The sequence below is a fragment of the Pongo abelii genome, chromosome 12 (genome assembly GCF_028885655.2).
Source record: "Pongo abelii isolate AG06213 chromosome 12, NHGRI_mPonAbe1-v2.0_pri, whole genome shotgun sequence".
NCBI lineage: Eukaryota > Metazoa > Chordata > Mammalia > Primates > Hominidae > Pongo > Pongo abelii.
In genome coordinates this window covers 70,402,976-70,428,393 of record NC_071997.2, presented here as the reverse complement: position 1 = coordinate 70,428,393, position 25,418 = coordinate 70,402,976, and the positions used below count along the sequence as shown (strand labels likewise).

The 25,418-nt window shown below is 40.7% G+C and overlaps 1 protein-coding gene across 7 annotated transcripts in view; it reads left to right on the top strand.

Moving 5' to 3' along the window:
- The window catches only part of COMMD1 (copper metabolism domain containing 1), a 246,875-nt gene that overhangs the window by 89,875 nt on the left and 131,582 nt on the right, over positions 1–25,418 (top strand). For 6 of the 7 annotated variants that reach the window (XR_008522122.1, XM_063713412.1, XM_024242654.2 and 3 more), the window contains exon 2: positions 22,152–22,433. Coding sequence is in view for 6 of the 7 variants with exons in the window: in XM_024242654.2 (XP_024098422.1) it covers positions 22,152–22,433 (282 nt within the window). In the remaining variant the exon portion in view is untranslated. Of the gene's footprint in view, positions 1–5,920; positions 5,983–22,151; positions 22,434–25,418 lie in introns of all 7 variants that reach the window. The other variant, XM_024242656.3, reaches the window with a different exon arrangement.

Below are 25,418 nucleotides of genomic sequence, written 5' to 3'. Positions count from 1 at the left end.
AGGCCAGGAGTTTGAGACCAGCCTGTGAAACACAGTGAAACCCCACCTCTAAAAAAATAAAGTTGACATTATATGAAAGTATATTTATTGCTAGATGCCATTTATCCATGTTTGTTTGTTCTAATCACCAAGCCTTGTTTTGAAATACTACTCTAATAAACTAAAAGCTTACTGGAAAAAGCTATGTTTTACCTACTAAAGAGTATCAGGAACTGACTTTCTGTGGTTTATTTTTAGTGCCAACTTTAAATACTCTTCTTTTCAAGCAGCAAGAATAAATTAATGGTTGTACAAATGTGAAATTTTAGGAGACTTATTTGGGACTAAAAGACAGGCTTTGGGGTTAATTAATATCAAGGTTTTTTTCTTCAAATATTAAGCTCCCAATTTCAGTTACTTAATTAGCAATTTACTAAAAAATGGTATCATTATCTTGAGTTTCATTCTATTTATTTATTTTAAAATAACAGTCATTTTGCTCTTGAATCTGAACTGTAGGCAGTGCTAAGAGGAAAAGTTCCTCTCCTTAAGGTGTTTGCTTGACTGGGGCCTGAAGGATCTACTTCTAACATGTCTCATTCATCTGACTGGCAGTTTAATGCTTGCTATTGACTGGGAGCTCAGCCAAGACTGAGGGGTGAAGGACAGAGTTCTTTTGACATGGTTCTTCATAAGCTGTTTTTAGCACAGTGCCTAGGTTCTAAGAGAGACAAAGGGGAAGTTGTCAGTTTCCTAAGACTTGAGCCAGAAAATTGGCATAGCATCACTTCTGCTATAATTTTTTAAAACGTGGATGGATATTTTGATACAGGCATTCAATGTCTAATAATCATATCAGGGGAAATGGGATATCCATCACCTCAAGTATTTATCCTTTGTGTTACAAACAATCAATTACACTGTTTTAGTTACTGTAAAATATACAATTAAATTATTACTGACTATAGCCACCCTGTCGTGCTATCAAATACTAGGTCTTATTTATTCTTTCTATATTTTTGTACCCATTAGTGATCCCCACTTCCACCGCCCCCACCTCCCACTATCCTTCCCAGCCTCTGGTAACCATCTGTCTACTCTCTTTCTCCCTGAGTTCAATTGTTTTAATTTCTAGCTCCCACAAGTAAGTGAGAATAGGCCAGAATGTAATCCCAGCACTTTGGGAGGCTGCGGTGAGTGGATCACTTGAGCTCAGGAATTTGAGACCAGCCTGGGCAACATAGTAAGACCTCATCTCGAGTAAAAAAAATAATAATAAAGATAATAATCAGCTGGGCATGGTGGTATGTACCTGTAGTCCCAGCTACTCAGGAGGCTGAGGGATGGGAGGATTGTTTGTGTCCGGGAGGCAGAGATTGCAGTGAGCCAAGATTGTGCCACTACATTCCAGCCTGGGCGACAGTGGAACCCTGTCTCCAGAAAAAAAAAAGAGAGAGCACATGAAGTTTGTCTTTCTGTGCCTGGCTTATTTCACTTAACATAATGACCTCCAGTTCCATAGATGTTGCAAATGTCTGGAGCTCATTCTTTTTTATAGCTGAATAGTACTCCATTGTGTATAAGTACCATATTTTCTTTATGCATTTGTCTGTTGAAGGACACTTGGTTGCTTCCAGATCTTGGCTGTTGTGATGAGTGCTGCAATAAACATGGGAGCGCAGATATCTCTTCAATATCCTGATTTTGTTTCTTTTGGGAATATACCTAGCAGTGGGATTGCTGAATTATATGCTAGCTCTATTTTTAGTTTGTTTTTTTTTTTTTTTTTTTTTAAGAAGGAGTCTTGCTCTGTTGCCCAGGCTAGAGTGCAGTGGCATGATCTCGGCTTACTGCAACCTCTGCCTTCTGGGTTCGAGCGATTCTCCTGCCTCAGCCTCCCGAGTAGCTGGGCTTACAGGTACCTGCCACCATGCCTGGCTAATTTTTGTATTTTTAGTAGAGATGGTGTTTCACCATGTTGGACAGGCTTATCTCGAACTCCTGACCTCGTGATCCACCTGCCTCAGCCTCCCAAAGTGCTGGGATTACAGGCGTGAGCCACCATGCCCGGCCTATTTTTAGTTTTTTGAGGAACTCCAAACTGTTTTCCATAGTGGCTGTACCAATTTACCTTCCCACCAACAGTGTACAAGGGTTCCCTTTTCACTGTATCCTCGCCAGAATTTGTTATTGCCTGTCTTTTGGATATAAGTCATTTTAACTGGGGTAAGATGATGTCTCACTATAGTTTTGATTTGCATTTCTTTGGTGATCAATGATGTTGAGCATCTTTTCATGTATGTTTGCCTTTTGTATTTCTTCTTTTGAGAAATGTCTGTTCAGCTCTTTTGCCCATTTTAAAATTGGGTTATTAGATTTTTCCTGTAGAGTTCTTTGAGTCCCTTTTGTCCTGGTTATTAATCTCTTGTCAGATGGATAGTTTACAAATATTTTCTCCCATTCTGTGGATTGTCTCTTCCCTTTTTTGATTGCTTCCTTTGCTGTGCAGAAGCCTTTTAACTTAATGTGATCCCATTTGTCCACTTTGCTTTGGTTACCTGTACTTGTGGGGTATTTACTCAAGGAATCTTTGCCCAGTCCAATGGCCTGAAGAGTTTCCCCAATGTTTTCTTGTAGTAGTTTCATAGTTTGAGGTCCTAGATTTAAGTCTCTAATCCATTTTGATTTGATTTTTGTACATGGCGAGAGATAGGGGTCTAGTTTCAGATCTTCTGCATGTTGATATCCAGTTTGCCTAGCACCACTTATTGAAGAGACTGTCTTTTCTCTGTTTTGGCACTTTTGTCGAAAATGAGTTCACTGTACATGGATGGATTTGTTTCTGGTTCTCTATTCTGTTCCGCTGGTCTCTGTGTTTGTTTTTATGCCAGTACCATGTTGTTTTGGTTACTGTATTAGTCCGTTTTCACACTGCTGATAAAGACATACCCGAGACTGGAAAGAAAAAGAGGTTTTAATGAACTTACAGTTCCATGTGGCTGGGGAGGCCTCACAGTCATGGCGGAAGGTGAAAGGCACATCTCACGTGAAGGCAGACAAGAGAAGAATGAGAGCTTGTGCAGGGAAACTCCTTTATAAATCCATCAGATCTTATGAGATGTATTCACTATTACGAGAACAGCATGGGAAAGACCTACCCCCATGATTCAATTACCTGCCGCTGGGTCCCTCTCACAACCCATGGGAATTCAAGATGAGATTTGGATGGGGACACAGCCAAACCGTATCAGTTACTATAGCTCTGTAGTATAATTTGAAGTCAGGTAATGTGATTCCACCAGTTTTGTTCTTTTTGCTCAGGATAGCTTTGGTGATTCTGGGTCTTTTGTGGTTCCTTATACATTTTAGGATTGTTTTTCTGTTTCTGTGAAGAATGTCATTGGTATTTTGGTAGGGATTGCATTGAATCTGTAGATTGCTTTGCGTAGTATAGACATTTCAACAATATTGATTCTTCCAATCCATGAACATGGAATATCTTTTCATTTTTTTTGGTGTTGCCTTCAATTTCTTTCACTATTGTTTTAAAATAGTTTTCATTATAGAGCGCTTTCACTTCTTTGGTTAAGATAATTCCTAGGTATTTAATTTTATTTGTAGCTGTTGTAAATGGGATTACTTTCTTGATTTCTTTTTCAGATTGTTCACCCTTGACATATAGAAATACTACTGATTTTCATATGTTAATTTTGTATCATGCAACTTTACTGAACGTATCAGTTCTAATGGTTTTTTTTGGTAGAGTAGGTTTTTCCACATACAAGATTATATCGTCTGCAAACAAGAACAGTTTGACTTCTTCCTTTCCAATTTGGATGCCCTTTATTTCTCTCTTGTTTGATTGCTTTAGCTGAGACTTTCAGTATTACGTTGAATAATTGTGGTTTAAGTGTGCATACTTGTGGTGTTCCAGATCTTAGAGGAAAGTCTTTTAGTTTTCCTCCGTTCAGTATGATACTAGCTATGGATTTGTCATATATGGCTTTTATTATAGTGAGGTATGTTCTTTCTATCCTGTTTGTTTGTTTTTTCAGTTAGCACTAGCCATCTAATCCCCAGTTTTTTTGACAGTTTTCATCATGAAGGGATGTTGAATTTTATCAAATGCTTTTTCACCATCAATTGAAATGATCATATGGTTTTTATCTGTTGATGTGATGTTTCACATTGATTGATTTGTGTATTTTGAACCATCCTAGCATTCCTGGGATAAATCCTACTTGGTCATGATGAATGATCTTAAGGTATTATTGAATTCGGTTTACTGGTATTTTGTTGAGGATTTTTGCATGAGTATTCATCAGAGATATTGGCATGTAGGTTTCCTTTTTAAAAGTTTTTAATATATCTTTGGTTTTGGTATCAGGGTAATACTGGCCTTGTAGAATAAATTTGGAAGTATTTTCACCTCCTCTATTTTTTGGGATAGTTTGAGTAGGATTGGTATTAGTTCTTCTTTAAATGTTTGATAAAAGTCAGCAGCAAAGCCCTCAGGTCCTGGGCTCTTCTTTGATAGGAGGCTTTTTATCATGGCTTTTTTTTTTTTTTTTTTTTTTTGAGACGGAGTCTTCCTCTCTTGCCCAGGTTGGAGTGCAGTGGTGCAATCTTGGCTCACTGCAACCTCACTGCAATCACTTGAATCCTGGGTTCAAGTGACTCTCCTGCCTCAGCCTCCTGAGTAGCTAGGACTACAGGCACGTACCACCACGCCTGGCTAATTTTTTGTATTATTAGTAGAGACGGGGTTTCACCGTGTTAGCCAGGATGGTCTCAATCTCCTTGACTTCGTGATCCGACTGCTCGGCCTCCCAAAGTGCTAGGATTACTAGCATGAGCCACCGCTCCCGGCCTATAACGGCTTTTAATGCATGTTCATCTTGTTACTTGTTATTGGTCTGTTCAGGTTTTGGATTTCTTCATTGTTCAGTCTTGGTTGGTTGTATGTGTCTAGGAATTTATCTATTTCTTCTAGATTGTCCAATTTATTGGCATATAGTTGTTCATGGTAGCCTCTAATCCTTCAGTTTCTGCGGTATCAGTTGTAATGTTTTCTTTTTTATCTCTGATTTTATTTATTTGAATCTTGTATTTTCTTAGTTTGGCTAAAGGCTTGTCAATTTTGTTTATCTTTTCAAAAAACCAACTGCATTTTGTTGATCTTTGGTATAGTTTTCTTCATTTCAGCTTCATTTATTTTTGCTCTGATCTTTATTATTTCTTTGCTTCTACTGACTTTGGGTTTGGTTTGCTCTTGTTTTTCTAATTCTTTAAGATGCATCATTATGTTGTTTATTTGAAGTTTTTCCTCTTTTTGACATGGGGACTTATAGCTATAAACTTCTTCCTTAGTACTGCTTTCACTGTAGCCAATAGGTTTTGGTTTGTTGTTGTTGTTGTTGTTGTTTGAGACAGAGTCTCGCTCTGTCACCCAGGCTGGAGTACAGCGGCATGATCTTGGCTCACTGCAACCTCTGCCTCTCAGGTTCAAGCGATTCTCCCACCTCAGCCTCCTGAGTGGCTGGGATTACAGGCGTGTGCCACCACATCCAGCTAATTTTTTGTGTTTTTAGTAGAGATGGGGTTTCTCCATGTTGGCCAGGTTGGTCTCGAACTCCTGACCTCAGGTGATCCACCTGCCTTGGCATCCCAAAGTGTTGGGATTACAGGAGTGAGCCACCACGCTCAACCTGTTGTTTTTCCATTATTGTTTCAATAAATTTTTAAATTTCCTTCTTAATCTCTTTATTGACCATTCAGTAATGGTCATTACAGTACAGTGTTGGTCATTCAGCAGCATATTGTTTAATTTCCATATGTTTGCATAGTTTCCAAAATTCTTCTTGTTGCCGATTTCTAGTTTTATTCCATTGTGTTTAAAGAAGATACTTAATATTATTTCAATTTTTTGAATATTTTTTAGACTTGGCTTGTAGCCTAACATATGATCTGTCCTGGAGAATGATTCATGTGCTAAGGAAAAGGGTATGTATTCTGTAGCCATTGGATGAAATGTTCTGTAAAATCTATTAGGTCCATTTGGTCTATAGTGCAGATGAAGTTAAATGTTTCTTTGTTGAGTTTTGTCTGGATGATCTGTCTAATACTGAAAGTGGGATGTTGAAGTCTCCAGCTATTATTGTATTGGGGTCTGTCTCTTTAGCTCTAATAATATTTGCTTTATATATCTGGATGCTCTAGTGTCAGTGCATATATATTTAAAATTATTTTATTATTTTGCTGAATTGGCTCTTTTATCATATAATGACCTTTTTTTTGGTCTCTTTTGTAGTTTTTATCTTGAAATCCATTTTATCTGATATAAGTATAGCTACTCCTGCCCCTTTTGGTTTCTATTTGCCTAGAATATCTTTTTCTATTCCTTTATTTTTTTAGTCTATGTGTGTCTTTTTTTTTTTTTGAGACGGAGTCTCGCTCTGTCGCCCAGGCTGGAGTGCAGTGGCGTGATCTTGGCTCACGGCAAGCTCTGCCTCCCGGGTTCGTGCCTTTCTCCTGTCTCAGCCTCCCAAGTAGCTGGGACTACAGGCGCCCGCCACCACGCCTGGCTAATTTTTTGTATTTTTCGTAGAGATGGGGTTTCACCGTGTTAGCCAGGATGGTCTCGATCTCCTGACCTGGTGATCTGCCCGCCTCGGCCTCCCAAAGTGCTGGGATTACAGGCATGAGCCACCGTGCCCGGCCCTATGTATGTCTTTATAGGTGAAGTGTGTTTCTTTTGGGCTACAGATCATTGGATCTTGTTTTTTAATCCATTCAGCCACTCTGTGTCTTTTGATTGGAGAGTTTGGTTCATTTACATTCAATGTTATTATTGATAAGTAAGGACTTACTCCTGCCACTTTGTTATTTGTTTTCTGGTGTTTTGTGGTCTTCTCTCTCTTCTTTTCTTCCTTCTTGTCTTCTTTTTAGTGCATGTGATTTTCTTTGGTGGTATGTTTTAATATCTTTTTATTTTTTCAGTATCCCTTATATCACAGTTTTTAGATTTGAGGTTACCATGAGCTTGCAAATAATATATCCCATTATTTTAAACTGGTGACAACTTAACATTGATAGCATACATAAACAAACAAGCAAAAAGAAAACTAGTAAAAACTGTAACTTTGTCTCCCTGCTTTTTAACTGTTTTTTGTTTCTATTTTATATTTTATTCTACTATGTCTTGAAATGTCATTACAGTTATTGTTTTTGATCCGTTCATCTTTTAGTCTTTCTACTTACAATATGAGTAGTTCACACACCCCAATACAGTATTAGAATATTCTGTGTTTTTTCATATTTCTACTATGACCAGTGAATTTTGTACCTTCAGGTGATTTCTTATTGCTCATTAACATCCTTTCCTCTCAGACTGAAGAATTCCCTTTAGCATTTCTTGTAGGACAGGTCTGGTTATGATGAAATCCCACAGCTTTTGTTTGGGAAAATCTCTTTCCTCTTCATGTTTGATGGATATTTTCTCCAGATTACTATTCTGGTATAAAGTTTTTTTTTTTTTTCCTTCAGCACTTTAAATATGTCATGCCAATCTCACCTGGCATGAGATTGTAAGGGTTCCACTGAAAAGCCTGCTGCCAGATGTATTGGAGCTCCATTGCATGTTATTTGTTTCTTTTCTCTTGCTGCTTTTAGGATCCTTTCTTTATTCTTGACTTTCAGGAGTGTAATTATTAAATGCCTTGAGACAGTCTTCTTTGCATTAAATCTGCTTGATGTTCTGTAACCTTCTTGTTCTTGAATAGTGATGTCTTTCTCTAGGTTGGGGATGTTCTCTGCTGTTATCCCTTTGAATAAACTTTCTACACCTGTGTCTCTGTTTACCTTCTCTTTAAGGCCAATAACTCTTAGAGAAGCCCTTTTGAGGCTATTTTCTAAATCTTGTAGGCATCATTCTTTTTCTTTTTTTTGGAGACAGAGTCTTCCTCTGCTGCACAGGCTGGAGTGCAGTGGCATGATCTCAGCTTGCTGCAACCTCTGCCTCCTGGGTTCAAGGAATTCTCATGCTTTAGCCTTCCGAATAGCTGGGACTGCAGGCGAGCGCCACCATGCCTGGCTAATTTTTTGTATTTTTATTAGAGACCAGGTTTTGCCATGTTGCCCAGGCTGGTCTTGAACTCCAGAGCTCAGGCAATCTGCCCGCCTTGGCCTCCCAAAGTGCTAGGATTACAGGTATGAGCCCCTGTGCCCAACCTCTTTTTCTTTTTTGTTTCCTTTGACTGTGTATTTTCAAATAGCCTGTCTTCAAGCTCACTAATTCTTTCTTTTGCTTGATCAAGTCTGCTTTTAAGATACTCTGATCCATTCTTCATTATGTCAGTTGCATTTTTCAGCTCCAGAATTTCCTTTTGATTCTTTTTAATTATTTCCATTTTGTTGTTAAATTCATCTGAAAGATTCTGAATTCCTTCTCTATGTTCTCTTGAATTTCTTCAAGTTTTCCCAAAACAGCTATTTTGAATTTTCTGTCTGAAGGATCACATATCTCTGCCTTTCTGTGATTGTTCCCTGTTATTTAGTTCATTTTGGGAGCTCATGTTTTCCTGGATGGTCTCAATGCTTGTGGATTCTCGTTAGTGTCTAGGCATTAAAGAATTAGATGCTTATTATAGTCTTCACCATCTAGTACATCTTGTTTTTACTTATCCTCTTGGGGAAGGCTTTCCAGGTATTTGAAAGGATGGGGGTATTGTGATCTAAGTTGTATCTGCATTAAAGGGCACCCCAAGTCCAACATCATTGAAGTTCTTGCAGACTTGTAGAGGTACCACCTTGGTGGTCTTGGATAAGATCTGGAAGAATTCTTTCTATTGCCAGGCAGAGACTCTTGTTCTCTTCCCTTTTTCCCAAATAAACAGAGTCTCTTTCTCTGTGCTGGACTACCTGGAGCTGAGGGATGCGTAACACAAGGACCCCTGTGGCCACTACCACTGGCACTGTGCTGGATCAGACCTGAAGTCAGCATGGTACTGGCTCTTGCCCAAGGCCCACTGTAACCACTGCCTGGCTACCGCTCAAGGCCTAGGACTCTACAATCAGCAGATGGTGAAGCCAGTCAGGCTTGTGCCCTTCCATTCAGGGTGTTGAGTTCTCCTGAGCCCTAGTAGTTTCAGAGATGCTGTCCAGGAGCCAGGGCCTGGTTTGTAAACCTTAGGAATCTACCTGGTCCTCTGTTCTGCTGCAGCTAAGCTGGCACCGAAACCACAAGACAAAGTCTTTCCCACTCTTTCCTCCCCTTCTCCCAGGCAGGAGAGCCTCTGCCTGTGTCTGCCACCATCATAGGCCCATAGGAAGTATTGCCAATGTTCACTTAAGTCCTAATGGCTTTTCAGTCAGCTTGTGGTGAATGCTTCCGGACCTGCAACTCACCCTTCCTGGCAGTGGGCTCCTTTCTGGCCCAGGATAGGTCCAAAAATGTCATCTAAGAGCCAAGGCCTGAAATTGAGGACCCCGAGTCTGTTTGGTGCTCTTCCCCACTGTGGTAGAGCTGGTACCTAAGCTGGAAGATAAAGTCCCCTTTTACTTTTTTCAAGCAGGAGTCTCCCCCCATAACCACATAGGTGGGAATGTGGTAGGTCATACCTGAAGCCAGCATGTTTCATAGTCTCACTCAAGGCCCACAACATGTTCTACCTGGTTACCACTGCTGATTATTCAGGGCTGAAAGGCCCTTTAGTCAGCAGCTGGTGAATCCCATCAGCAGTGGATCCTTCCCTTCATGGCAGCTGGTTCCCATCTGGCCCAGGGTTTGCCTAGAAATGTTGTCCAGGAGCTAGGGCCTGGAGTGGGGGCCTCACAGCTCTCCTTGGTGCACTGTCTTACTTTGGCTGAGCTGGTGTCCAAGTTGCATAACAAAGTCTTCTTTACTGTTTTCTGTCCTCTCAAGTTGAAGGAAGGAGTCTCTTTTGGAGCTGTGAGCTGTGCTGCCTGGGGTTGGTGGAGGGGTGATGCAGGCACTCCCTTAGCTACCCCAGCTGGTGTCTCACTGTGTCATGTGTCCCCTGAGTCCACTGGCTCTGATCCTAGCACAGCTTTTAGACTTTCCTGTAAGTTTCATTCCTTGTGGCCTAGAGTGCCTTTTGTTTATTGAGGACCCCAGAGCTCTTTAGCTTTCTGTGGTGAGGCTTGCCGAACTCAAGTTCTGGCTTCTGAGATGAGCAATCCCACTTTGGCTAGAGCTGATGTAAATGCTCCCTCTGTGGACATTGGCTGAGTTCTGCCTGGTGTTGGCAGCACCAAGTTCCAATGTAAAGTCCCACAATTGCTACACTCTCCCTCTCCCAAACACACAGATTCTCTCTACTTAGCTGCTGCTAGGGGATGGGGGAAGGGTGGTGTCGGAAATTAAAGGAGCTTTCCTACCCACGTCAGTTTGTTTTTCTGCAGTATGAAGTTAAAACCAGGTATTGTGATCACTCACCTGATTTTTGGTTCTTGTGAAAGTGCTTTTTTATGTAGGTGTCATATTTGGTGTTCCGACAGGGAGGACGATTGGTGGAGGCTTCTGTTTGGCCATCTTGCTCTGCCTCCCAGGGCCTAGACTGGTAATTTGTTAAGCAATGGATGAACCAAAATTGGCACATGATTACTATCCAAAGTCTGTAATTTATCTTAGGGTTCACGCTTGATATTGTAACTTCTATGGGTTTTGACATGTGTATAATGACATGCATCTGGCATATAGTATCATACAGATTGGTTTCAATGTCCAAAAATCCCTGGGATCCGCCTATTTATCCCTCCATTCCCTCGCCCCCAAACCCTGGCAAATATTGATTTTTTTTTTTTTTTGAGACGGAGTTTCACTCGGTCGCCCAGGCTGGAGTGCAGTTGCACAATCTCGGCTCACTGCAACCTCCACCTCCTGGGTTCAAGTGATTCTCCTGCCTCAGCCTCCCGAGTAGCTGGGATTACAGGCATGCGCCACCATGCCTGGCTAATTTTTTTTGTGTTTTTTTTAATAGAGATGGGTTTCACCATGTTGGCCAGGCTGGTCTCGAAACTCCCAACCTAAAGTGATCCACCCACATCGGCCTCCCAAAGTGCTGGGATTACAGGAGTGAGCCACCACACCCAGGCAACTATTGATCTTTTCACTGTATTCCATAGTTTTGCTTTCCCTTCAACATGTATTTGTAGAGCACCTACTATGTTCTAGTTTTGCAGACCTTGAGGATTAAATATTAAGTAAGAAGGCAGTGGCCTTTGGAGCAAGATATAGGCCTGACAGTTACCCTGCATTTTAATAAATACCACTAGTTTACTAGGCAGTCTAGAAAGAGGCCCCCGTCCCAGATTTGGGAGTTAAGGAAAGACTTCATGGAAAAAGTAAGATCTATATCGAAGCCTGAAGAAAGAGGTGGTATCAACAAGGTAAGGGGATAAAGGAATAGCAACTAAGATTTTCTAGGCAGAGAGAATAGCCTAGGCAAAAGCCAAGAGGGTAGAGATAGAATGCACGCTTAAGAGCTAAAAGGAGTTCAAAAGTGATGGTAGGAAGAACAAATGATTGGAAGATTGTAAGAGGTAGGGGGATATGAAGAGAAATGAAGCTAGAGAAGGGGAGAAGTTTCCTGACTGTGATTCGCCTTGTAAGCCATATTGAAGACTTAGAATTTAAATCTAGAGGCCAGAGAAGTTCTTATAGATTTTTTTCTTAAATTAAGCTTTTTATTTAGAGATAATTATAGTTTGACATAGAGTTGCAAGAAATAATTCAGAGAGATTGGGCATACTGCCTGACACCTGTAATCCCAGCATTTTTGGAGGCTGAGGCGGAAGGACTGCTTTGAGTCCAGGAGTTCAAGACCAGCCTGGGCAACATAGTGAGACCCTATGGATTAGTCAGTTTTCATGCTGCTGATAAAGACATGGCCGAGACTGGGCAATTTACAAAGAAAGAGATTTATTGGACTTACAGTTCCACGTGGCCAGGGAGGCCTCACAATCGTGGTGGAAGGTGAAAGGCATGTCTCACATGGTGGCAGACAAGAGAAGAGTTTGTGCAGGGAAACTCCCATTTTTAAAACCATCAAATCTCGTGAGACTTATTCACTATCACGGCATGGGAAAGACCTGCCCCCATGAATCAGTTATCTCCCAGTGGGTCCCTCTCACAACATGTGGGAATTATGGGAGCTACAAGATGAGATTTAGGTGGGGACACAGAGCCAAACCATATCACTCTGTCTTTACAAAAACAAACAAACAAAAAAATATATATATATATACACACACATACACACGCACGCGCACACACACACACACACACACACACATATACACATAATGCCAGGCATGGTGGTTGCACGCTTGTAGTCCCAGCTACTCGGAAGACTGAGGTGGAAGGATTGCTTGAGACCAGGAGGACAAGGCTGTAGTGAGCCGTGATTGTGCCACTGCACTCCAGCTGGGTGAGAGAGCAAGATCCTGTCTCAAAAGAAAAAAAAAAGTGATGAATTACGTTTTCATTTTTCATTCAAATTCTTTTTTTTTTCTTTAGTATCCTAGCCTAATTTTAAAATTTTTTTTGGCTCTGAGCCCCTTGCTAATTTGCTAGGCTAGATTAGGCAAACAGAAATCAGCACCCTGAATTATTTTCTACTCTTATCTTAAAGAAGTTTATGGTTTGTGAATGTATGTGAGAGAATTTTGTAAAGCAAGAAGTTGGTAGCTTTAAAGAATTCTGGACTTAATGTTGATCTGCAACATTTAGAATTTTTTATTTGAAATGTTATTGATACAGTATGATGCTTGTTGGAATATGAATTCTACTTCAGGGTGTTAGATGATGTATATGCAGAGATACATAGACCCTGCTCTCAAAGTTTAGTCTCTGTTGGATCAAATAGACTTTTTGACATAATTTCATTTCATCGAGGTAAGTGCAGGGATAGAGATATTAGGGCATTTTTGGAAGAGAAAGGGGCACTTACCTTACTAGGAGAGGAGGAGTATTGGGGAAGCCATACTTGAACTGAGTCTTGAATTGTGAATAGAAATTAATCTGTTGAAGGTGATGATAGGACATTTCAGAGCATTTAGAATAGCACGAACAGAGGCATATAGAAGCAGCATCATATTGGGATTGCTAGTTGGGGAATTACAAACAGGTTAGTGCTGTTTGAGTGTCAAGTGCGGGAGGCAGGAAGTTGTAAGACACTAAAAGATAAGCCAGGGCCTGTTGTGTTGAGTTGAACTTCATGCTCAGTGATTCTCAAACATATCCAGCCCAGTGTTTCTTTTTTTACAGTAAATATTTTCCAGTGCTCCTTTATGATCCTTAAAAGGAATTCTTATAATTCACATATAATAAAATTAACACATAATTTCTAACATGATGTCATAAATGTAATACAAAGGAAAAGTATAAGAAATCTAAAACAACATGGTTTGAAATATATATTTTAAAATATAAATGTTTAATCATTATATCATTAGAACACGTAATGAATTAATCAGATGCTTGTACCTATACATGGTATTACTGTAAATGCACAGCAACAAATGCGGGTATATAAAATGTGTTGTATTGGTAGGTAAGATATTTTAAATGGTATTGTCACTGGTAATGAGATTTTTCAAAATACTAAACATCCGATTTGTAAAGTTCCGACCAAATCAAAGTACAAGTTGTATTAATTGCATTACTGGAAAACTTGGTGTTTATTAAAACAGTGAAAAAATACTTTTTTATGTAAAATAAAATACTTAATTTTTAGGCTCAAGTAATTATAAACAGGTTTTTCCACACAATGTCAGATGGGACATTTGCAAAGTCATGTGAGACACAGGTCTTTTTGTCCTGTGGGATGTTCTTGGTCAGGGGTCTGCAAACATCAGCCCACAGGTGGTCACACTGCCTGTATTTATATAGCCAATGAGCTAAGAATAGTTTTTACATTTTTAAAGAGTTGTACGAAAAAGGGAAGAATATGCAGCAGATGGTTACAGCTTTTACAGAAAGCTTGCCAACTCCCGTTTCTTGGGCATTGAAGGATGCTGAGCATCCCTAGCTCCTGCTCACTTAATGCGAACAGCACTCCCTCCAGTCACTGTGAAACCAAATGTAGCCTCCACCATTTCTCAGGTGCCTTTGGGAGGGCAATACTACCTGGCTGAGAAAGACTGTTTTGGTTTATCAGTTTTCAAATTTTTATTCCTCTGTGACACATTTAACAGATTGTAATATATGCATAATATAGTTCTATGCAGAGTTCCTGTGTTTGTAATTTTCTTTTTTTCTTCCATTCAAGTAAACAATTAAAATGAGGGAGGTAATTGTTTAATATAAGGATACTTTGAAAACCCTCTGATTTATACTTATAAAAATCTTTACAAACATTAATACTTGTACTACTACTACTGCTAACTATATTATGTACAACTTACCTTATACCTCATAGAAGAGTGCTTCACACCATCCTGCCTGACCACCACTGAAGCAAGTAATAGCCAGCCGTGGGATAACTTTAAACAAGCGAGTGCCAGCATCCTATATTTATATTATAGATAGATCACTTTGATAGTGGTATAGAAGATAGACTTGAGGGAGTCCACACTTTAGGTTCAAGATAGTGAGGGCTTCTACCAGCTAGTAGGGACAGACCAGAGGGGACATATTATTAGAGAATTATTTCAGATGTAACAATCAGTAGAACTTGACAATTGAAAGTTACAGGCATTTGTTTTTCTTTTTCTTTTCGAACTCATTTTACTGCCAGAGGCATTTGTTTTTAACACTTTGTTGCCTGCCAGAATCACTTTGGAAGCTTTTTAACAATACCATTGCCTAGGCTTTACTCCATAATTCCTAGAAATCAGAATTTCTGGGATAAGAGCTGGGTGCTGATATTTTAAAATTGTACTTCAGGATTCTAATGTGCAGCCAGTGTTGAAAACCACTGATTCAAGATGTGGAAGAGAGAGAAGAATAAAGGATGAGTACCAGGCTGTCAGCCTAGGCTGCCAGTAGATGGAAGTGGTGTGCTGTGAACAGTATCTGTTTTATGGTGGCTATTCAAATATTTCTTAAGTGAAAATTGATGACTTTGAACCCAAACCAAAATCAGTTTCTCATTTAATTTTTGATTGTTCTAAATTTGGATGAATTGACCCTAGTTCAAGATATTATTGACTGGAACCCAACCAAAATAACTTTTGTCTCAGATGAAATTATATCAGAATGGATATCTGTTGATATTATTTGAGAAGAAGAATGATACAAGTTACCTGAGTTGTGACATAATATTGTGAAGCAAGGTGTCAGTGGAAATAATTTGACCTAATTATATTATACAAAATAATTCTTTCTGCCTGCCTGCCTGTCTGTCTGTCTGTCTCTCTCTCTCCCCCTCTCTCTCCCCCTCTCTCTCCCTCTCTCTTCTCTCTCTCTCTCTTTCTTTCCCTCCCTCCCTCCCTCCCTCCCTTCCTCCCTTCCTTCCTTCCTTCCGTCTGTCCTTGGTGGAGTCTCGCTGTGTCACCCAGGCTGAAGTGCACTGGCGCAATCTCGGCTCACTGCAACCTCCGCCTCCCGGGTTCAAGCGATTCTCCTGCATCAGCCTCTTGAGTAGGTGGGATTACAGGCACCTGCCGCCACCCCCGGCTAATTTTTGTATTGTTAGTGGAGATGGGGTTTCTTCATGTTGGTCACGCTGGTCATGAACTCCTGACCTCAGATGACCTGCCCACCTCAGCCTCCCAAGGTGCTGGATTATAGGTGTGAGCCACCACGCCCAGCCTGTATTTGTATTGACTGGCATAGCCAGAGGTTTGGGGTACTGCTATCTGGTAAATAGGCAAATATTCAGTAAATGTTTATTGAGTTGTAATGTGAAATATCTTTAATGTACCAGAAAGTTGTAATATTTACCATATAATTTTTTATATTAATGAAGAAATGAAAGCTTGTTTTTCTTTCAGCTCCAGTCTCACTTGCTCTACCTGTATTCTACCTGGTGTTGTTACCTTTACATTCTTCTGTTCCCACTGCCACCACCCTCTTTTAGTCAGGACTCTTGGTTCCAAATGATAGGAATACAGCTTAAATTGAATAGTTGATGGAATTTTGGGTTGTCTGTAGGAAGGATGCTGAGATAGCATTATAGAATTGCAGGAAGGCCTGCAGGAACCAGAGTCTTGGGAACTATAAAACAGGGATATCACCCCATTAAAATCCACTCTCACTTCATTCTATTTTCTTGCAGACATGCTTTTGCCAAAAGGTCCAAGAAAATGCCGTCTGTAACCCCAGCTTCACGTCCTTCTTATACTATGACCCAAAAAGACAAGACCATTTCTCCTGCCCTAAATTGGGAAATTGTTTAGACCAGTCAGTGTGCCCAGAGAAAGGAGCATATTGTGATCTGTCTGGTTTGGAGCTTATGCCAGTCCCCATGGCCACTAGCAGATAGGGGTATAGCAAAGAAGAGGCAAGGGGACGCTTACCCTGGGGACTACGTTATTAACTGCTGCTGTCCTCTTCTAGGCTCCATTGCCCTAGCCCTCTGAAAATTTTTCACTTCAGTCCAACTACTTACTGTTATCAGATTCAGCTTAAAAATTTTTTTTTTAATTAAAAACATTTTTAAAAGAGAGACGGGGTTTTGCTGTGTTTTCCAGGCTGGTCGTTGTCAACCTCCAGGGCTTGAACAATACTCCTGCCTAGCCTCTGGAGTAGCTGGGACTGCAGGCATGTGACACCACACTGGCCAGATTCAGCGTTCTAAACCACACGTTGCATCATGATTTGCCAGTTACCTAGCCTTTAGTGGCCCCTCATTGCGTATATATAACAATGTCTAAACTTGATGTACTTTAATCTGGCTCCAGACTGCCTTCTCAATCTTATCTCTCAGTTTTTCTATTCACTGTTAAACTGAGCTAGTTGGCCCTCTAAGTTCTGATAACACTTACATATTCCTCACTCAATCATCTAAACCTTAAGTAAAAAATTTGTGGTAATACTCTTCAAATCATTGTTTGATGTGTCAGGATCTCTAAATGCCAGCAACTGAAGCATTGTAGCTACTCGTTAGGGACTGGCATCTCTGTATCATTGTTGGCAGAATGTACCAGTTTACATTTTTTTCAGTGGTAGTGATACCGAGTCTACTTCTCTATGTAGTCACTTGTGACAACTAATCAGAGGGAAACCTGGCTTAACTGTTAAGGCTTTGGCCCTGCACTTATCTCATGGTGCTTTCAGAAAAATCAGTTGACTGCTTGAAGCTTCAGTTGCCTTTTCTGTAAGTTGACAGTGAAGAGCACTGTAATACTATCATCTACCTCATTGCCTTTGAAAATTGATTATGAGGGTCAAGTGCAGTAATACAGACATACCTCGGAAATACCTTGGGTTTGGTTCCAGGTGGCCACAATAAAGTGAATAATGCAATTAAGCGAGTCACATGAATTTTTTTGTTTCCTTGTACATTAAAGTTGTGTTTATACTATACCATACCATATCATACTACACTATATTAAGTGTGTAAGAGCACTGTGTCTTTAAAAGCAGTTGCATACTTTAATTAAGGGATACTTTATTACTATTCAAGAGGCTGAAGTGAGAGGATTACTTGAGCCCAGGAGTTTGAGGCTGCAGTGAGCTGTGATTGTGCCCCTGCACTCCAGCCTGGGTAACAGAGACCCCGTCTCCCAAAAAAAACCCTAAAAACTTTATTGCTAAAAAATGCTAATGATTACCTGAGCCTTCATCTAGTCATATTCTTTTTGCTGGTGGAGGGTCTTGCCTTGATGTCTTGTTTTTGTTTTCTAAATATGTGTGCGTGTGTGTGTGTGTGTATGTGTGTCACAAGTGGGATTTGAATTGCCTTGATGTCAGTGGCTGCTTACTGATCAGAGTGGTGATTGCTGAAAGTTGGGGTGGCTGTGGCAATTTCTTAAATAACACAACGAGGTTGTAGCATCCGTGGACTCTCCCTTTCATGAAAGATTTCTCTGTAGCATGTGATGCTGTTTGATAGCATTTTACCCACAGTAGAACCTCTTTCCAAATTGGAGTCAGTTTTCTCCAACCCTGCTGCTGCTTTATCAACTAAGTTTCTGTAATGTTCTAAGTCCTTTGTTGTCACTTCAACAATGTTCACAACATCTTTACTAGGACTAGATACCAAGAAACCACTTTGTTTACTCCTCCATAAGGAGTAACTTCTTATCCGTTCAAGTTTGATCATAAGATTGCAGCAATTCACTCACATCTTCAGATTTCACTTCTAATTCTTGTTCTCTTGCTGTTTTCACCACATGTGCAGTTACTTCCTCCACTGAAGTCTTGGACTCCTCAAAGTCATCCATGAGGGATGGAATCAACTTCTTCTAAACTCCTGTTAATGTGGATATTTTGACATTCTTCTATGAATCGTAAATGTTCTTAATGGCATCTAGAATGGTGAATCCTTTCCTGAAGGTTTTCAGTTTATTCTGCCTGGATCCATTAGAGTAATCACTGTCTATGGCAGCTATAGCCTTACAAAATGTATTTCTTTCTTTCTTTTTCTTTTTAGACAGGGTCTTGCTGTGTCACCCAGGCAGGAGTGCAATGGTGCCATCTTGGCTTATGCAGCCTTGACCCCATGTGTTCACAGTGATCCTCCCACCTCAGCCTCCTAAGTGGCTGGGACCACAGATGCGTACTACCCCGCCTGGCTAATTTTTTTGTATTTTTTTATAAAAACGTGGTCTTGCCATGTTGCCCAGAATGGTCTTGAACTCCCAGGCTCAAACAATCTGCCCACCTCAGCCTCCCAAGTGCTGAGATTATAGGCTTGAGCCCCTATGCCTGGTCACGAAATGTATTTCTTAAAAAAAAAAAAAGACTTGACGGTCAGAATTACTTCTTGATCCATGGACTGCAGAATGAATGCCGTGTTAGCAGTCATGAAAATAACATCTCCTTGTACATCTCCATCAGAGCTCTTGAGTGACTACATGCATTGTTAGTGAGTAGTAATATTTTGAAAGGAATCTTTTTTCTGAGTAGTAGGTTTCTGTAAAATATTAAGCGCACTGTGAATATTTTAAATTCAGCTGAATATTTTAAATTCAGCAAGCCATGCTGTAAACAGATATGCTGTTTTGGCTTTGTTGTTCCATTTATAGAGCATGGGCAGAGTAGATTTAACATAATTCTTAAGGGTCCTAGAGTTTTCTGAATGGTAAATGAACATTGGCTTCAACTTCAAGTCACCAGCTGCATTAGCCCCTAACAAGAGAGTCAGCCTGTCCTTTGAAGCTAGGCATTGACTTCTCTCTAGCTGTGAAAGTCCTATTTTATGAGAACTCACAAACAAAAAATAAAGTCCTAGATGGTATCTTTTTCCAATACATGGCTATTTCATCTATATTGAAAATCTTTTGTTTAGTGTAACCACCTTCATCAAATAGCTAGATCTTCTGGATAACTCCCTGCAACTCCTACATCAGCACTTGCTGCTTCATCTTGTGCTTTTGTGTTAATGGAGACAACTTCTTTCTTTAAACCTCATGAACCAACCTTGCTTCAAACTTTTCTTCTGTAAACTTTCTCATCTCTCTCAACCTACATATAATTAAAGAAAGTTAGGGCCTTGCCCTCGATTAGGTTTTGGCTCATGGGAATGTGGTGGCTGGTTTGATCTTTTGTCCAGACCACCAAAACCTTCTCCATATCAGCAATAAGGCTGTTGTGCTTTCTTCTTTTTTTTTTTTTTTTGAGACAGAGTCTCACTCTGTCCTCCAGGCTGAGGCTGGAAGTGCAGTCATATTATCTTGGCTCACTGCAACCTCTGCCTCCTGGGTTCATGCATTTCTCCTGCCTCAGCCTCCCGAGTAGCTGGGATTACAGGCGTGCGCCACTACGCCCAGCTAATTTTTGTATTTTTAGTAGAGACAGGGTTTCACCATGTTGTCCAGGCTGGTCTCGAACTCCTGACCTCAAGTGATCTGCCCAATTCGGCCTCCCAAAGTGCTGGGATTACAGGCATGAACCACTGCGCCTGGCTCTGTTTTGCTTTCTTGTCATTTGTGTGTGCACTGGAGTAGCACTTTTAATTTCTTTGAAGAACTTCTTGGCATTCACAACTTGGCTAGCTGTCTGGCACAGGAGGCCTAGCTTTCAGCCTATCTTGGCTTCCTCTCTAAGCTTAAACATTTCTAGCTTTTGGTTTAAAATGAGATATGTGTGACTTTTTCACTTGAATACTTAGAGGCCATTGTAGGGTTATTAATTGGCCTAATTTCAATATTGTGTGTCTCAGGTCATAGGGAGGCCTGCAGAGAGGGAAAGAGAAGGAACGGCCAGTGGTTGGAGCAGTCAGAACACAAGACATTTATCAATTAGTTAGTTTATCTGTCTTCTATGGGCATGGTTCATGGCGCCCTGAAAGAATTCCAGTAGTAACATTGAAGATCTCTGATCACAGATCACCATAACAGATATAAATAATAGTGAAAAAGTTTGAAATATGAAAATTTTCAAAATGTGACACAGACACAAGGTGAGTATATGCTATTTGAAAAATGGCACCGATAGACTTGCTTAGTATAGGGTTGCCACAGACCTTCAATTTGTAAAAAATGCAGTATCTGTGAAGTATAATAAAGTGAAGTGCAATAAAGTGATGCACAGTAAAATGAAGTATGCCTGTAGATGTGAAAATGCTATGGTATGCTAAAGATTACTGTGCAAATTTAAGGCATGTTACTATGCTTGAGCTTATATTTAGTTACTGTGTCTTCTTGGATGCTGGAATAGAGAACCCAGATTCAATGGCAATTAACTTTTGAAAATTTATGGGAAAGTATAAAGTAGTATATAATTTCACAGTAGTATTATTGTGAATAAGCTGTTTGGCTGAAGATGGGCTTAAAAGCTAAGATAATACATTCACTTAACAATAATTTACTTAGTGCATCATATGGACAAGGCATTATACAGTTGAAGTATATCAAACCAAGCCTGGCTATAAGGCATTGTGAAATTATGTAAGATTTTATCAGACAACCAATTAATTTTATTCTTTTGTTTTATTGTTATTATTTTAGAGACAGGGTCTTGCTGTGTTGCCCAGGCTGGACTCGAACTCGTGGGCTCCAGCTGTCCTCCTGCCTCAGCTTCCCAAGTAGCTGGGACTACAGGCACACACCACCACACCTAGCTTGTTTTATTACTTCAAAAAAATTTTCATTTTATCTCCCCGCCATAGAACTGGATATTTAAAAATTATATTCTAGTTATTGATACCGAATTGAGTGACATGGAATTTTTAACAGTAGCTTTTCTGATATTTGATGTTTCCAAAGGGAATATTTTTGTTATAAAGAGCTTATTCTCATTACTGTCTGCCCCCTCCCCCACCCACTTTTTTTTTTTTGAGTGCAGTCTTGCTCTGTCGCTCAGGCTGGAGTGTAGTGGTGCGATCTGAGCTCACTGCTACCTCTGCCTCCCGGGTTCAAGCCATTCTCCTGCCTCAGCCTCCCAAGTAGCTGGGACTACAGGTGTGCGCAACTACACCCGGCCAATTTTGTATTTTTAGTAGAAAAACAGGGTTTCACCGTTTTGGCCAGGCTGGTCTCAAATTTCTGACCTCAAGCGATCTGCCCACCTCAGCTTCGCAAAGTGCTGGGATTACAGGTGTGAGCCACCGTACCTGGCCTCTTTACTGTCCCTTGATGACCTTTTATTAAAGTTTATTTCAGTGATTTTTTTTTTTTTTTTTTTTTTTTTTTGAGACAGGGTCTCTCTCTGTCACCCAGGTTGGAGTGCAGTGGCACAATTTTGGCTCACTGCAGTCTCTGCCTCCCGGTTGAAGCGATTCTTGTGCCTCAGCCTCCTGAGTAGCTGAGATTACTGAGATTGCTGTTATTGCATATATACCACGCACAACCATGCCTGGCTAATTTTTGTAGTTTTAGTAGAGACAGGGTTTCACCATGTTGGCCAGTTTGGTCTCTGACTCCTAACCTCAAGTGATCTCGCCTCTGCCTCCCAAAGTGCTGAGATTACAGGCGTGAGCCATTGTGTCTGGGCTGTTTCAGTGATTTAAGAGTCACTCAAAATATGATCTGTAGTTAAGAAGCTATCTTTTTCTAATTACCTACTAAATTCAAATTTTTTGCTTTTTCTGTCATCTTTATAGTCTATTGCGTCTGCAGACATGGATTTCAACCAGCTGGAGGCATTCTTGACTGCTCAAACCAAAAAGCAAGGTGGGGTCACATCTGACCAAGCTGCTGTCATTTCCAAATTCTGGAAGAGCCACAAGACAAAAATCCGTGAGAGCCTCATGAACCAGAGCCGCTGGAATAGCGGGCTTCGGGGCCTGAGCTGGAGAGTTGATGGCAAGTCTCAGTCAAGGCACTCAGCTCAAATACACACACCTGTTGCCATTATAGAGCTGGAATTAGGCAAATATGGACAGGTGAGTTAAACTTAAGTCAATTTTCCTTTGTAAACTGTATTTTTCACTACATGTTAGCTTGTCTATTCAGCTTGATTTTATGCAATAACAGCAACAGGAAAAGACACTGTTTCCTAGAATCCTTTTTCAGAGGTAGAATCATCTGAAAATTTGGGTACTCTCACTTGTGGACAGAGTCTGGAAACTAGCCTCAGGGTCCTGGCAGCTATCTCAGAAGAACAGAATGGGCCAATAATGTGATTGCTCAGAAGCTGACCACTACTGCATTTGGTTAGATCTCAAAATCCTTGGCATTTGTTCAGAATTTCCAAGGCAATGATAGAGATAATAAATAAAGACCAAGAATTTGGATTAAACAACACAATCTCATCTAGTCATCTTTAATAATCAGTCAGGTATAGGAGGCAGTGTATCTTAATTTACATTAATACATTGTTCGTAAAGACCCCTAAATGTGCTATCTCTGTCCTTGAGGTCACAAATAATTCTCACTTTAATCTTATGTACAGTGCTTCTTTTCCCAACAGTTACAGCGGTCATTATGGCAGATAATTTTAATGTCTATATGGTTTTTCTTGAAGTCATTCACTTTGTGTTCCAGATGACTGCCAGTTCAGACTTAATGATCTGGCTTATGTCTTTGGGGGAAAAAAAAAGAAACTGGTAATTAGGAAGAGAAAACCCAGGTCAATGAATTAGCTAATCACATTTATTTTCAGATAAATAATCAAATAAGTACTTCTATTATATCCTACAATAGAAATTTATTTCTTACTCGATGAGCTGTCAGATTTTCTTACATATTTTCTTTTATAGTTTCTTTAGATTTTTCAGTGTTTGCAGTTCTGTACTGACTTTAATTTTAATTTAAAAGATAATTCAGGGCCTGGCACGGTGGCTCATGCCTGTAATCCCAGCACTTTGGGAGGCTGAGGTGGGCGGATCACCTGAGGTCAGGAGTTCGAGGCCAACCTGACCAACATGGAGAAACCCCGTCTCTGCTAAAAATACAAAATTAGCTGGGCATGGTGGCACATGCCTGTAATCCTAGCTACTTGGGAGGCTGAGGCACGAGAATTGCTTGAACCTGGGAGGTGGAGGTTGCGGTGAGCTGAGATCATGCCATTACACTCCAGCCTGGGCAATAAGAGCGAAACTCTGTCTCAAGAAAAAAAAATTTTTTAAATAATAAAAGATAATTCAGCCCGAGTACAGTGGCTCACACCTGTAATCCCAACACTTTGGGAGGCCAAGGTGGGTGAATCACCTGAGGTCAGGACTTTGAGACCAGCCTGGCCAACATGGTGAAACCTTGTCTCTACTAAAAATACAAAAATTAGCCAGGCATGGTGGCAGGCGCCTATAATCCCAGCTACTTGGGAGGCTGAGGCAGGAGAATCGCTTGAATCCGGGAGGTGGAGGTTGCAGTGAGCCGAGATTGAGCCACTGCACTCCAGCCTGGGTGACAAGAGCAAGATTCCACCGAAAAAAAAAAAAAGATAATTCATTAAAAATTTTTGGCCAGGCGCAGTGGCTCATCTCTGTAATCCCAGCACTTTGGAAGGCCAAGGCAGGTGGATCACTTGAGGTCAGGAGTTCAAGACCAGCCTGGCCAACATGGTAAAACCCCATCTCTTCTACTAAAAATACAAAAACAAAACAAAACAACAACAACAACAACAAAAAATTGCCGGGCATGGTGGCAGGCACCTGTAATCCCAGTTACTCAGGAGGCTGAGGCAGGAGAATCGCTTCATCCTGGGAGGTGGAGGTTGCAGTGAGCAGGGATCACATCACTGTACTCCAGCCTGGATGGGAGACCCTGTTGCAAAAAAAGAAAAATTTTAAATTTGGAGTACCTTTTATTCAGTTAGTATAAAGTAGTGCTACTTGTACTTGTTGACTAGTTTGTCTGATCCTAAAGTCAGTTCTCTTGCTGGGCACAGTGGCTCACGCCTGTAATCCAGGCACTTTGGGAGGCTGAGGCAGGTGTATCATCTGAGGTCAGGAGATCAAGACCAGCCTGGCCAACGTGGGGAAACCCCATCTCTACTAAAAATACAAAAATTAGCTGGGCATGGTGGCAGGCACCTGTAATCCTAGCTACTCGGGAGGCTGAGGCAGGAGAATCACTTGAACCCGGGAGGCAGAGGTTGCTGTCAGCCGAGATGGTGCCACTGCACTCCAGTCTGGGCAACAGTGAGGCTCTGTCTCAAAAAATCAAAAAAAAAAAAAAAAAACAGGCTGGGCGTGGTGGCTCACGCCTGTAATCCCAGCACTTTGGGAGGCCGAGGCGGGTGGATCACGAGATCAGGAGATCGAGACCATCCTGGCTAACACAGTGAAACCCGTCTCTACTAAAAACACAAAAAAATTAGCCCGGCGTGGTGGCGGGCGCCTGTAATCCCAGCTACTGGGGAGTCTGAGGCAGGAGAATGGTGTGAACCCAGGAGGTGGAGCTTGCAGTGAGCCGAGATTGTGCCACTGCACTCCAGCCTGGGCGACAGAGCAAGACTCTGTCTCAAAAAAAAAAAAAAACTGAAAAAAACTTGTGTGTTCTCTTAACCATTATGTTATGTGACAGATATTTTTATACACACACACACACACACACACATACATCCAACAGATTAGAAAAGTTTAATAAGTACACTTGGATATCTAAGTTTTACCAGCTATTTATATTGGCTATTTAGTTTTCATCCTGCCAGTAGTGCTTATTTCATTTTGTCTATATTTAACATTTGGGCAGGAATATGAAAACATATCTATTTTAAGACTCCTAGAAAGCTATGATATTATTTCGTTAATACCATCATAGGTTTCTAGGTTACAGGTTGCTCACTTCTGTAATCCCAGCACTTTGGGAAGCTGAGGCAGGCAGATCACTTGAGGTCAGGAGTTTGAGAACAGCCTGGCCAACATGGTGAAACCCTGTCTCTACTAAAAATACAAAAAATTAGCTGTGTGTGATGGTGTGTGTCT